At 35.0% G+C, this 12663-nt stretch overlaps 2 protein-coding genes across 5 annotated transcripts in view; one reads left to right on the top strand and one right to left on the bottom strand.

Moving 5' to 3' along the window:
• Positions 1-12663, bottom strand: part of Mtr3 (exosome complex exonuclease Mtr3) — a 33520-nt gene that overhangs the window by 19322 nt on the left and 1535 nt on the right. The gene's annotated exons all lie outside the window — the stretch shown is intronic.
• LOC145729734 (putative Rho GTPase-activating protein CG5521) overlaps positions 1-12663 on the top strand; it is a 30683-nt gene that overhangs the window by 16611 nt on the left and 1409 nt on the right. For 2 of the 4 annotated variants that reach the window (XM_081980610.1, XM_081980613.1), the window contains 8 exons: positions 2438-2962; positions 4013-4195; positions 4252-4507; positions 4699-4895; positions 4949-5212; positions 6531-6689; positions 9964-10091; positions 10154-10395. In XM_081980610.1, coding sequence (XP_081836736.1) covers positions 2438-2962; positions 4013-4195; positions 4252-4507; positions 4699-4895; positions 4949-5212; positions 6531-6689; positions 9964-10091; positions 10154-10395 — 1954 coding nt within the window. The remainder of the gene's footprint in view (positions 1-2437; positions 2963-4012; positions 4196-4251; positions 4508-4698; positions 4896-4948; positions 5213-6530; positions 6690-9963; positions 10092-10153; positions 10396-12663) is intronic. The other 2 variants (XM_081980611.1, XM_081980614.1) reach the window with 2 other exon arrangements.

Below are 12663 nucleotides of genomic sequence, written 5' to 3' on the forward strand. Positions count from 1 at the left end.
AGTTAAGTCAATTTTCAAATTTTCAACGTTGGAACTTAACTTGCAAGCTTGAAACGAGACTATCAATTCAATTTTCGTGTCTTTCAGACTTATTTCAAATAGTTTCAGGCTGAAAAGTGGCTTGAAAGTTTAAAAACTTTACAGTTAAGTCAATTTTCAAGTTTTCAACGTTGGAACTTAACTTGCAAGCTTGAAACGAGACTATCAATTCAATTTTTGTGTCTTTCAGACTTATTTCAAATAGTTTCAGGCTGAAAAGTGGCTTGAAAGTTTAAAAACTTTACAGTTAAGTCAATTTTCAAGTTTTCAACGTTGGAACTTAACTTGCAAGCTTGAAACGAGACTATCAATTCAATTTTCGTGTCTTTCAGACTTATTTCAAATAGTTTCAGGCTGAAAAGTGGCTTGAAAGTTTAAAAACTTTACAGTTAAGTCAATTTTCAAATTTTCAACGTTGGAACTTAACTTGCAAGCTTGAAACGAGACTATCAATTCAATTTTCGTGTCTTTCAGACTTATTTCAAATAGTTTCAGGCTGAAAAGTGGCTTGGAAGTTTAAAAACTTTACAGTTAAGTCAATTTTCAAGTTTTCAACGTTGGAACTTAACTTGCAAGCTTGAAACGAGACTATCAATTCAATTTTCGTGTCTTTCAGACTTATTTCAAATAGTTTCAGGCTGAAAAGTGGCTTGAAAGTTTTAAAACTTTACAGTCAAGTCAATTTTCAAGTTTTCAACGTTGGAACTTAACTTGCAAGCTTGAAACGAGACTATCAATTCAATTTTCGTGTCTTTCAGACTTATTTCAAATAGTTTCAGGTTGAAAAGTGGCTTGGAAGTTTAAAAACTTTACAGTTAAGTCAATTTTCAAGTTTTCAACGTTGGAACTTAACTTGCAAGCTTGAAACGAGACTATCAATTCAATTTTTGTGTCTTTCAGACTTATTTCAAATAGTTTCAGGCTGAAAAGTGGCTTGAAAGTTTAAAAACTTTACAGTTAAGTCAATTTTCAAGTTTTCAACGTTGGAACTTAACTTGCAAGCTTGAAACGAGACTATCAATTCAATTTTCGTGTCTTTCAGACTTATTTCAAATAGTTTCAGGCTGAAAAGTGGCTTGAAAGTTTAAAAACTTTACAGTTAAGTCAATTTTCAAATTTTCAACGTTGGAACTTAACTTGCAAGCTTGAAACGAGACTATCAATTCAATTTTTGTGTCTTTCAGACTTATTTCAAATAGTTTCAGGCTGAAAAGTGGCTTGAAAGTTTAAAAACTTTACAGTTAAGTCAATTTTCAAGTTTTCAACGTTGGAACTTAACTTGCAAGCTTGAAACGAGACTATCAATTCAATTTTCGTGTCTTTCAGACTTATTTCAAATAGTTTCAGGCTGAAAAGTGGCTTGAAAGTTTAAAAACTTTACAGTTAAGTCAATTTTCAAATTTTCAACGTTGGAACTTAACTTGCAAGCTTGAAACGAGACTATCAATTCAATTTTCGTGTCTTTCAGACTTATTTCAAATAGTTTCAGGCTGAAAAGTGGCTTGAAAGTTTAAACACTTTACAGTTAAGTCAATTTTCAAGTTTTCAACGTTGGAACTTAACTTGCAAGCTTGAAACGAGACTATCAATTCAATTTTCGTGTCTTTCAGACTTCTTTCAAATAATTTCAGGCTGAAAAGTGGCTTAAAAGTTTTAAAACTTTACAGTCAAGTCAATTTTCAAGTTTTCAACGTTGAAACTTGTCTTGCAAGCTTAAAACAAGACTCTTAAGTACATTTTCATGTTTTTGTGACTTATTTCAAGCAGTTACAGATTGAAATATGACTTGAAAACTAGCATTTCAGCTGGTAAGTTTGAAAAGTGACTTTGAAGCTTAAAAACCAGACTATGAAGTCTCTTTTTCGGTTTCAACGTCTAAAAGTTAATAGTCAAGTCAAATTTAAAGTTTTTGACATTGAAACTTGAATTGCAAGCTTGAAACTGGACTATCAAGTCAATTTTTGTGTCTTTTCGACTTATTTCACGCAGTTTCATACTGAAAAGTGGCAGTTTTTAAGTTTTCGACGTTGAAACTTGTCTTGCAAGCTTGAAACTGGACTATCAAGTAACTTTTATTTATTAAAAGTTGCTTTAAAAACTAACATTTCAGCTGGTAAGTTTAAAAAGTGACTTTGAAGTGTAAAGACTAGACTATTAAGTCACTTTTTCGGTTTTAACCTAACCTAACCTAACCTTACACGACGAAACAATTACATGTATTTTACATTACATAATTTAATATAAAGGTATCTTTCTATATTACACTGTTACCGTCATCCAATTTAACTTTGATTGTTGCCATTCTTTCTTATGAAATTTAAAGTTGAAAAAGTCATTTGTTATAACAAAAAATTTAGACACTCTGTATAGTTTACTCATGTTTTTTAACAAATTTCAGGTTCTACACACTATAATAACAGGCTCAACCGTCCAAACTAATTCACCTCGAGCACTATCTTCCGAGGATTTTGATCCTACAATAGCGTCCGATGATTTACCAGAACGCTACTCTCCCAAAACTGATCTCTCCCCTAACAAAGCGACCTCCAAAGGCCAGAAAGCGATCGCCTTGTGCGCCGAAACCGTCCTGGCCCATCTAGTGAACCATCTGGGACATTTCCCGATGGCAATCGGCGCCGCCCGGCTAAGCTCCTTGGTATCCGAGCCCGATGACGTGCCTAATTTGCCCGCCGACGATTTGTCCAATGTCATATTTTCGGCGCCCAACATTCAGTTGTTTATTCTAACAACGAATGTAATTGCCAGTTTGGTGGAATTGCCCGCTTTGGATTCACCGGGAGGTGGAGCCACTGCCGGTTTAGTCACGGCGGATGAACAAGTGCGGGTGTTGTTGAGAGATATGTCGGGAAAGTCAAGCTGGGACGCCTCAATTTTGTACAGAACGCCAGACGGTAATTTAGAGGTAAGTTTTATTATTTCATGCAATAGGGGTTTTCAAAAATATATTTGGTGCAAAACGTGCAAAAAATGATATCGTATTAAAAAAAACTAAGTGTCACTGCCTTCTACGTAAAAATGACGTCACAAGGCACGTCCCGTCGCCTAGAAGTAGTAGAAGTTTTACTCAGGTCCGATTTTACCACTCACTATCAAGTATCAATTCTTTGTTGCATTTTTGTAGTGTTTTGAATATATTTTCTTGCTAAAAAAATACAACTGCATAAAGTGTTCCCCAAATGGGTGAAGAAGGAGTTGTAAAAAGCTCAATCTAATCATTTATTAGCAGTAAAATTGTTGTTCAAAATTGCTGATGTTGATCTTCGTCCTAAAAATTGTCAGAGGACTTTACAAGTGTCGTAAATCTTAGAAAGCCTCTGAATACCATTGTAAACCCCCTAAAAATTGTTTAAAATGATTAGAGGCCTTCACAAAAGTCCTAAACCTTAGAACAATTGTTTATAATGGCCAGAAGTCTCTAAATACTAGCCATTTTCTCCTAAAAATCGTTAGAGGACTGTACAAGTGTCTTTAACGTTTCGAAAAATTGTTTATAATCGCCAGGGGCTTCTAAATACTATCGAAAGTCTCCTAAAAATTGTCAGAGGCCGTTATAAGAGTCCCAAACCTTAGAAAAATTGTTTAAAATGGGCAGAAGCCTCTAAGTACTATCGAAAACCTCCTTACAAGGTTCTCAAAAATGTGGGTCCTCCCTACGTTAATTAGCTACTTACATACTTACAATGTTGTAGACTTGTGCACTGGACACCATTTATTATTGACAAACCAGTTTCCGTTCAATAATAATTGAGAAACTAGCAAAGGAAGAATTAATAATCACACTAAACGCGGACGAATTGAAACGTGCCTCGTGACGTCACACGGCTCTTAGACTGGAAATTTATCGTTTTGGCGCGCTTGGTTTACGTTTAAACTTGAATTGCTGATAAATTTGTTATGCCTGGTCTAGTCAGAAATTGGAAAAAGGGTGCCACAATTATATTACATGTTCTAGGAAACGGACCAAAATTCTTCGACCGCAACAACCGAAGACAATCCAAACCCCGAACCTGAAAGTCTTGTAAATATAACTTTTCTAGTCCCCCAAATATTACCTCAAAGAGCCATGAGGCACCGTCCTCCTAATATTTTACCAGAAGTATCCAATTCCGCACCTGATTTAGATCAGTTAGATGATGTAAGTTTCCATGCGTTTTTCTTTTAAACGGAAACTAATTGAAGCTTGTAATTTAGCTGCTACAATACTTGGGCTACACTAGTCCAGAATGCTTAGAATCTCCTAATATAAAATTAAACGAGCCAAGCCCGCCGCCTCTCACTTTAGAGCTGGAGCAGGAGGTGATTGCTTCCGTTATAAGTCAAAGAAACGTCGAGGTTGAGGAGTCTCGACTGATACAGCAAAGCGTGTCAGTCCTGGGGAAGCCAGTTTCGAGACCGAAACGGTTCCAAAACTTACTTAGTTCGGAATCCAATTCGTATTTTCAATCTGGTAAGTTTACAGGGGTGGGCAAATTTCGATGTTTCTATCGGAGATCTCGAAAAGAGAAAGGAGAAAACTGATATCCTGTATATTACTTCCCGTTCAGCTGAACGGTAATTATTAGCTTAAATGTTAAAAAAATTGTACCTGATTCTTTTAAAAATATTTTTTCTCTCAAATTTAAATTTTATTTAAGGTAGATTTGTTGATAACAGGTATCCCTTCGTTAGGACCCATCGCAGAACCAACAGCTTTCCAACAATGCCGCCTTCTTTTCTCGCAACTGGGGCTCGCAGGTTGGGATCGCAGAAAACAAGTCCACTTGCTCGACAAGAACGACCGACTGTTGCGAGAATTGCGTAATTTGGACAATCAAAGCTGTCGGGAAACGCATAAAGTGAGAATTACCGCCACAATCACCAATTCTCACAAATAATTGGCCGTGTTTAGTTTGCAGTAATTTATGTGGCACCGGGTCAGGAAGACAAAATTTCTATACTGTCCAATCAGAGCGGAAGCGTTGCCTACGAACAGTTCTTAGCCGGTTTGGCATGGGAAATTGAATTGGAATATCACACCGGGTTCTTGGGCGGGCTTCAAAAACAGGGTTCTACTGGCCTGACGGCCCCATACGTGGCCAGTAGTTTCATGGAGGCTATTTTTCATGTGGCCACCCGTATGCCTGGTGACAGTTCTGAAGCTGTTCTTAGCAAGGTAAAAGCGTACGTTCACCCGTAGTCAGTTGCTTAGAAGCTAAGTAAACTCTATCCCAGGGTTAGCGGCAATGACTCTTCTCTAAAGCAGTTCAGAACCATCAATATGCTCTATAAACTGTCCAAAAACCTTCCAAATGTTCCGGAAGTAGACTAAAATGGTTTAAAAAGCTTCCAAAGTACTATAGAAACTCTAAAAGCTTCCAAATGCTCTTACTTAACTAGTCCGGAAACTCTCAAAACAGTTTAAAAGCTTCAGTATGCTTTTAGAGCAATTTAAATGCTTCCTAAATTTTCTAAAACCATCTGAAAGTTTCCAAATGCCTCTAAAGCAGTCTAGAACTTTCAATATGCTCTTTAAACATTCGAAAAACCTTCTAAATCCTTCGCAAGTAAACTAAAAATGTTTCAAAACCTTCTAAAACACTACAGAAATTCCTTAATGATTCTAAAACAGTGGAAAGCCTTTAAAAGGCTTCTTCCATAACACTCTACAAGCTTCCAAAGGATCTCAAAAGAGTCTGAAAGCTTCTGAATGCTTGTAGAGCATTTCAAAAGCTTCCAAAACTTTCTAGAACCGTCTAAGAATTTTTAAAGCAGTCCAGAATATTCAATATGCTCTTTCAAATGTCCAAATTCTCCGGAACTAGTCTAGAAAGACTTCAAAAGCTTCCAAATGCTCTTCAACTAGTCTAGAAGCTCTCAAAACAGTGTAAAAGTTTTCGTATGCTTCTAGAGCAGTTTAAAAGCTTCCAAACATTTCTAGAACCGTCTAAGAGTTTTCAAGTGCCTCTAAAGCAGTCCAAAATTTTTAATATGCTCTTTAAACTGTTCAAAAACCTTTCAGATGCTCCTGATGTAGTCTAGAAGGATTTAAAAAGCTTCCAACACTATAGAAACTCGTCTAGAAGCTCTCAAAAGATTTAAAAAGAGTTTAAAAACCTCCGTATGCTTCTAGAGGAGTTTAAAAGTTTTCAAAAATGTTTAGAACCGTCTAAAAGCATCCAGATGCCTTAAAGCAGTCCAAAACCTTCAATATGCTCGGAAGTGAACTACAAAGGTTTCAAAAGCTTCTAAACCGATCGAAAGACTTTAAAAAGCTTCTATAACAACCTAGAAGCTTTCAAAAGTACGGTTGGGCCGGTAAACACTTGACATCCCTACAAAAATGTACATTTTCTATAATATAAATAAATAAATTTTCTTTATTTTCTTGAAAAAAAAATCCTTATTTTCAAGATAGTAGCTAATGTCTGTTTTTTGTTCTATTACAGTAAAACTGAATTACTTTTTTATTGGGTGTTTTCTTGGTATTGCAGATAAGGCACTTAGGTAACGACGAGGTGCACATAGTATGGTCGGAGCATAACAGGGACTACAGACGGGACATTATTCCCACTGAATTCTGTGATATTTTGATAGTGATTTATCCTTTGGGGAATAACTTGAACCGGGTGACAGTCAACTGTAAAGCTGATGTAAGTACTTGTTAATATTTTAGTACAAGAAGAAATTCATTTCCTATTGGCGTTTCAAGTGGGAGAAACACTTTCTGGTGGTAATTTTTGGAACATTTTCGGACATTCTAAGCCGTTTGCTTACGTTGATTTTGATTATTAATTTAGCACTGTTTTCATAATTTTATGGAATTTTCCTCCGTTAGCTGAAGTTGAGAAAACGTGTGTAATGAAGAAACGGTACCGCAATATACAAAAAATGTAAGGTTAAAATGAACGGGTTGTCCGATTTTAGTTACAAACAAAATAAATTGGGAAACTTAGTCTGAAATATCGGAATTTGTAGTTTATCTACAAAAAATAAGGTTTTTTGGTAATTTACAGGACTTTGAAAATGCGTAAATAAATTCGACAGTTTCGCCGCGTATATGACGTAGACGACTTTCAGCAGTTTTATTGGCTATGGCTGTCTGATGGTTGACAGCATCTTATCTCCGTAATTTGACAATGTGTCATCTGATCAACATATTTACAAAACGAACCGGTGTCACGTGTCAAACTGTCAAATGACTTCACGAAGTGTGTACCGGCGATATTTTTGTCCTCCTGATTTATATCCTCAATGTTGCCAAATAACACGTTTTATAGCACGGCAACTTTTTGATTTCACTGGACAAATTGTAATTTGATGTCAATTTGACTTAGTCTAGTGATTGTTAGAAACTTAAAACCTGTAAACACTGATACGTTTTATCGTTTCTTTCTTTTCTAAATTCTAAAGGTCACGTGACAGTTTTTACGTTTAGATTGACATTTTTAAAATCGCGTGACTTTTTTTTAAACCTCAAAACAAATCCTGTAGCTCACGTGACTCTTTGAAGATTAAAAATTGAATTTATAATGTCGCGTGACTGTTTTAAATGTCAAAATGTTATTTGAAGGATCGCGTGATTGTTTTTTAGTTCAAACTGATATTTTTAAAGATAGACGTGCGACTCTTTTTATAGTGCGAATGGTCACGTGACAATTTTCAATCATTTTCACGTCAAAACTAAATCCTAAAGGTCACGTGACTCGTTTAATATTAAAAACGATGGAATTTATATTGTCAGGTGACAGTTTTAAATATCAAAATATTATTAAGGATCACGTGATCGTTTTTTAGTTTAAACTGATATTCCTAAAAACACGTGACTCTCTTTATAGTGCAAATGGTCACGTGACGATTTTCACTCATTTTCACGTCAAAACTAAATCCTAAAGGTCACGTGACTCGTTTAATATTAAAAACGATGGAATTTATAATGTCAGGTGACAGTTTTAAATGTAAAAATATTATTAAGGATCACGTGATCGTTTTTCAGTTTAAACTGATATTCCTGAACACACGTGACTCTCTTTATAGTGCAAATGGTCACGTGACGATTTTCAATAATTTTCACAAAACGAAATCCTAAAGGTCACGTGACTCGTTTAATATTAAAAATGATGGAATTTATATTGTCAGGTGACAGTTTTAAATATAAAAATATTATTAAGGATCACGTGATCGTTTTTCAGGTTAAACTGATATTCCTAAAAACACGTGACTCTCTTTATAGTGCAAATGGTCACGTGACGATTTTCACTCATTTTCACGTCAAAACTAAATCCTAAAGGTCACGTGACTCGTTTAATATTAAAAATGATGGAATTTATATTGTCAGGTGACAGTTTTAAATATCAAAATATTATTAAGGATTACGTGATCGTTTTTCAGTTTAAACTGATATTCCTAAAAACACGTGACTCTCTTTATAGTGCAAATGGTCACGTGACGATTTTCACTCATTTTCACGTCAAAACTAAATCCTAAAGGTCACGTGACTCGTTTAATATTAATTATGGAATTTATAATGTCAGGTGACAGTTTTAAATGTAAAAATATTATTAAGGATCACGTGATCGTTTTTCAGTTTAAACTGATATTCCTGAACACACGTGACTCTCTTTATAGTGCAAATGGTCACGTGACGATTTTCAATAATTTTCACGTCAAAACGAAATCCTAAAGGTCACGTGACTAGTTTAATATTAAAAAATATGGAATTTATAATGTCAGGTGACAGTTTTAAATTTAAGGATCACGTGATCGTTTTTCAGTTTAAACTGATATTCCTAAAAACACGTGACTCTCTTTATAGTGCAAATGGTCACGTGACGATTTTCAATCATTTTCACGTCAAAACTAAATCCTAAAGGTCACGTGACCGGTTTAATATTAAAAATGATGGAATTTATAATGTCAGGTGACAGTTTTAAATATCAAAATATTATTAAGGATCACGTGATCGTTTTTCAGTTTAAACTGATATTCCTAAAAACACGTAACTCTCTTTATAGTGCAAATGGTCACGTAACGATTTTCAATCATTTTCACGTCAAAACGAAATCCTAAAGGTCACGTGACCCGGTTAATATTAAAAATGATGGAATTTATAATGTCAGGTGACAGTTTTAAATATCAAAATATTATTAAGGATCACGTGATCGTTTTTCAGTTTAAACTGATATTCCTGAACACACGTGACTCTCTTTATAGTGCAAATGGTCACGTGACGATTTTCAATAATTTTCACGTCAAAACGAAATCCTAAAGGTCACGTGACCCGTTTAATATTAAAAATTATGGAATTTATAATGTCAGGTGACAGTTTTAAATTTAAGGATCACGTGATCGTTTTTCAGTTTAAACTGATATTCCTAAAAACACGTGACTCTCTTTATAGTGCAAATGGTCACGTGACGATTTTCAATCATTTTCACGTCAAAACTAAATCCTAAAGGTCACGTGACCCGGTTAATATTAAAAATGATGGAATTTATAATGTCAGGTGACAGTTTTAAATATCAAAATATTATTAAGGATCACGTGATCGTTTTTCAGTTTAAACTGATATTCCTGAACACACGTGACTCTCTTTATAGTGCCAATGGTCACGTGACGATTTTCAACCATTTTCACGTCAAAACTAAATCCTAAAGGTCACGTGACTGTTTTAGATGTATAAATATTTTTCCAGTTAAAATAATTTGTGCGTGAATATAATTATTAATGCGTGATTAATACGTGACTCTTTTTAATGCCAAAACGGAATCCTGAAGATCACATGACTGTTTTTCAGTTTGAACTGAGTTTTTTTAAAAATACGTGACTCCTTTTAAGGTGGAAATGGTCACGTGACGATTTTCAATAATTTGATTTAATATTCTTACCGGAAACTGTCAAACCCATTATTAAGGTTCTCTTCTTCAGGTACCATCTTTTGGTGTATTATTCGACGAAGCGATCGTCGAGAACAACATCCTGCCAGGTCTAATACGGGCGACCGCAATCTGTGCAAGCCGTGCTAAACGCATGACTTACCAATTTTACCAACAATAGTAAGACTACAGCGCAATAACGCTTCGAAAGGTCAACCTGAACTAAAATCCGCCTTTATTAGCTATGAAGAACGAGCTCGTTCCCTCGAAACTGTGGTAACAAAGCACAAATGCACGACAACCTTCGAGGAATTTATAGCTAAAGTGTACAGCCCCGCGCCTACTATTAGTCCTTTTGGAGGATCCTCCAACGTTTCTAGTATCGATAGTGGTTCGTTCAGCACTAGTTCAGCTACGTTGGCTGCCGCCCTTTTAGATTCCGCCCAGCATAAAGCTACGAGAGTAGATCAGCAGAAATTTAGAGGTAAGTCCATACGTTTAACTGTTTTTAGTTGATTAATTCCTTCATTGTACTTACTTACTATAGCAGCCAATCCAATTCAGAGAACCTTTTCAGTTTCACCAATGAGAGTCGTTTTAACCTCATTTTTACATTTCTAGCTGCTAAACAGTTATTAACCTAGCTTTTTCGAATATATGTTTTTCAAGAAAATTTAAAACAAAACAGGGATTAGCGAGGGTTTTGGAACTGAGCAGATTTTGCGTTCCAAAATCTTTTAAAACAGTCTCAAAGTTTCCAAATGCTCTTCAAGTAATCTAGAAGCTCCCAAAAGGTTTCAAAATAGTCTAAAAGCTTTTCCGTAAGCTTCTAACAATTTTTAAAGCCGGCTAAGAGTTCCCAAATGACTTCAAAGCAGTCCAAAACCTTCAATACGCTCCTGATTAGACTAATAAAAAATTTTGAAGCTTCTAAAATACTATAGAAACTCCCAAATGCTCCTGAAACAGTGTAGAAGCTTTCGAAAAGCTTTTCAACTAGTCTAGAAGCTTTCAAAATATTTCAAAACACTTCCGTATGCTTATAGAGCAATTTAAAAGCTTCCAAAAATTTATAAAACCGTCGAAAAGTTTCCAAATGCTGCTAAAGCACTCCACAGTCTTCAATATGCTTTTTAAACTGTTTAAAAACCTTCAAATGCTCCGGAAGTAGACTAAAAAGATTTCAAAAGCTTCTAAAACACTATAGAAACTCCAAAATGCTTCTGAAGCAGTTGACAGTCTTCCAGAAGCTTATATAACAATCTAAAAGCTTCCAAATGCTTTTCAACTAGTCTAGAAGCTCCCAATAGATTTGAAAACAGTCTAAAGCTTCTGTATGCTTGTAGAACAGTTCAAAAGCTTCCAAAGATTTCAAGTTTCCAAAACTGTGACTAGAAGCTTCCAAATGCTCCTGAATCAACCTAAATGCTCTTCAACTAGCCTAGAAGTTCTCAAACGATTTCAAAACAATCTAAAGTTTCCGTATGCTTCTAGAGCAATTTAAAAACTTCCAAACATTTTTAGAACCGTCTAATAGTTTCTAGATGCCTCTAAAGCAGTTCAGAACCATCAATATGCTCTATAAACTGTCCAAAAACCTTCCAAATGCTCCGGAAGTAGACTAAAATGGTTTAAAAAGCTTCCAAAGTACTATAGAAACTCTAAAAGCTTCCAAATGCTCTTCAACTAGTCCGGAAACTCTCAAAAGATTTCAAAACAGTTTAAAAGCTTCAGTATGCTTTTAGAGCAATTTAAATGCTTCCTAAATTTTCTAAAACCATCTGAAAGTTTCCATATGCCTCTAAAGCAGTCTAGAACTTTCAATATGCTCTTTAAACATTCGAAAAACCTTCTACATCCTTCGGAAGTAAACTAAAAATGTTTCAAAAGCTTCTAAAACACTACAGAAACTCCAGAATGATTTTAAAACAGTGGAAAGCCTTTAAAAGGCTTCTTCCATAACACTCTAGAAGCTTCCAAAAGCTCTTTTTTTAGTCCAGCTTCCAAAGGATCTCAAAAGAGTCTGAATGCTTCTAGAGCATTTCAAAAGCTTCTAAAACTTTCTAAAGCCGTCTAAGAATTTTTAAAGCAGTCCAGAACATTCAATATGCTCTTTCAAATGTCCAAATTCTCCTGAACTAGTCTAGAAAGACTTCAAAAGCTTCCAAATGCTCTTCAACTAGTCTAGAAGCTCTCAAAACAGTCTAAAAGTTTTCGTATGCTTCTAGAGCAGTTTAAAATCTTCCAAACATTTCTAGAAACGTCTAAGAGTTTCCAAGTGCCTCTAAAGCAGTCCAAAATTTTTAATATGCTCTTTAAACTGTTCAAAAACCTTTCAGATGCTCCTGATGTAGTCTAGAAGGATTTAAAAAGCGTCCAACACTATAGAAACTAGTCTAGAAGCTCTCAAAAGATTTAAAAACAGTTTAAAAACCTCCGTATGCTTCTAGAGGAGTTTAAAAGTTTTCAAAAATGTTTAGAACCGTCTAAAAGCTTCCAGATGCCTTAAAGCAGTCCAAAACCTTCAATATGCTCGGAAGTGAACTACAAATGTTTCAAAACCTTCTAAACCGATCAAAAGACTTTAAAAAGCTTCTATAACAACCTAAAAGCTTTCAGAACAGTCTAAAAGCTTCCGAATCCTTTTCGAGCAGTTTAAAAGCATCCAAAAATGTCTAGAACAATCTAAGAGTTTCCAAATGCTTTTAAAACAGTTCAGAACCTTCAACATACTTTAAACTGTCTAGAAACC

This window comes from Ips typographus, linkage group LG5 (assembly GCF_016097725.1).
Source record: "Ips typographus isolate SLU linkage group LG5, UJ_Ityp_2.0, whole genome shotgun sequence".
Classification (NCBI taxonomy): domain Eukaryota; kingdom Metazoa; phylum Arthropoda; class Insecta; order Coleoptera; family Curculionidae; genus Ips; species Ips typographus.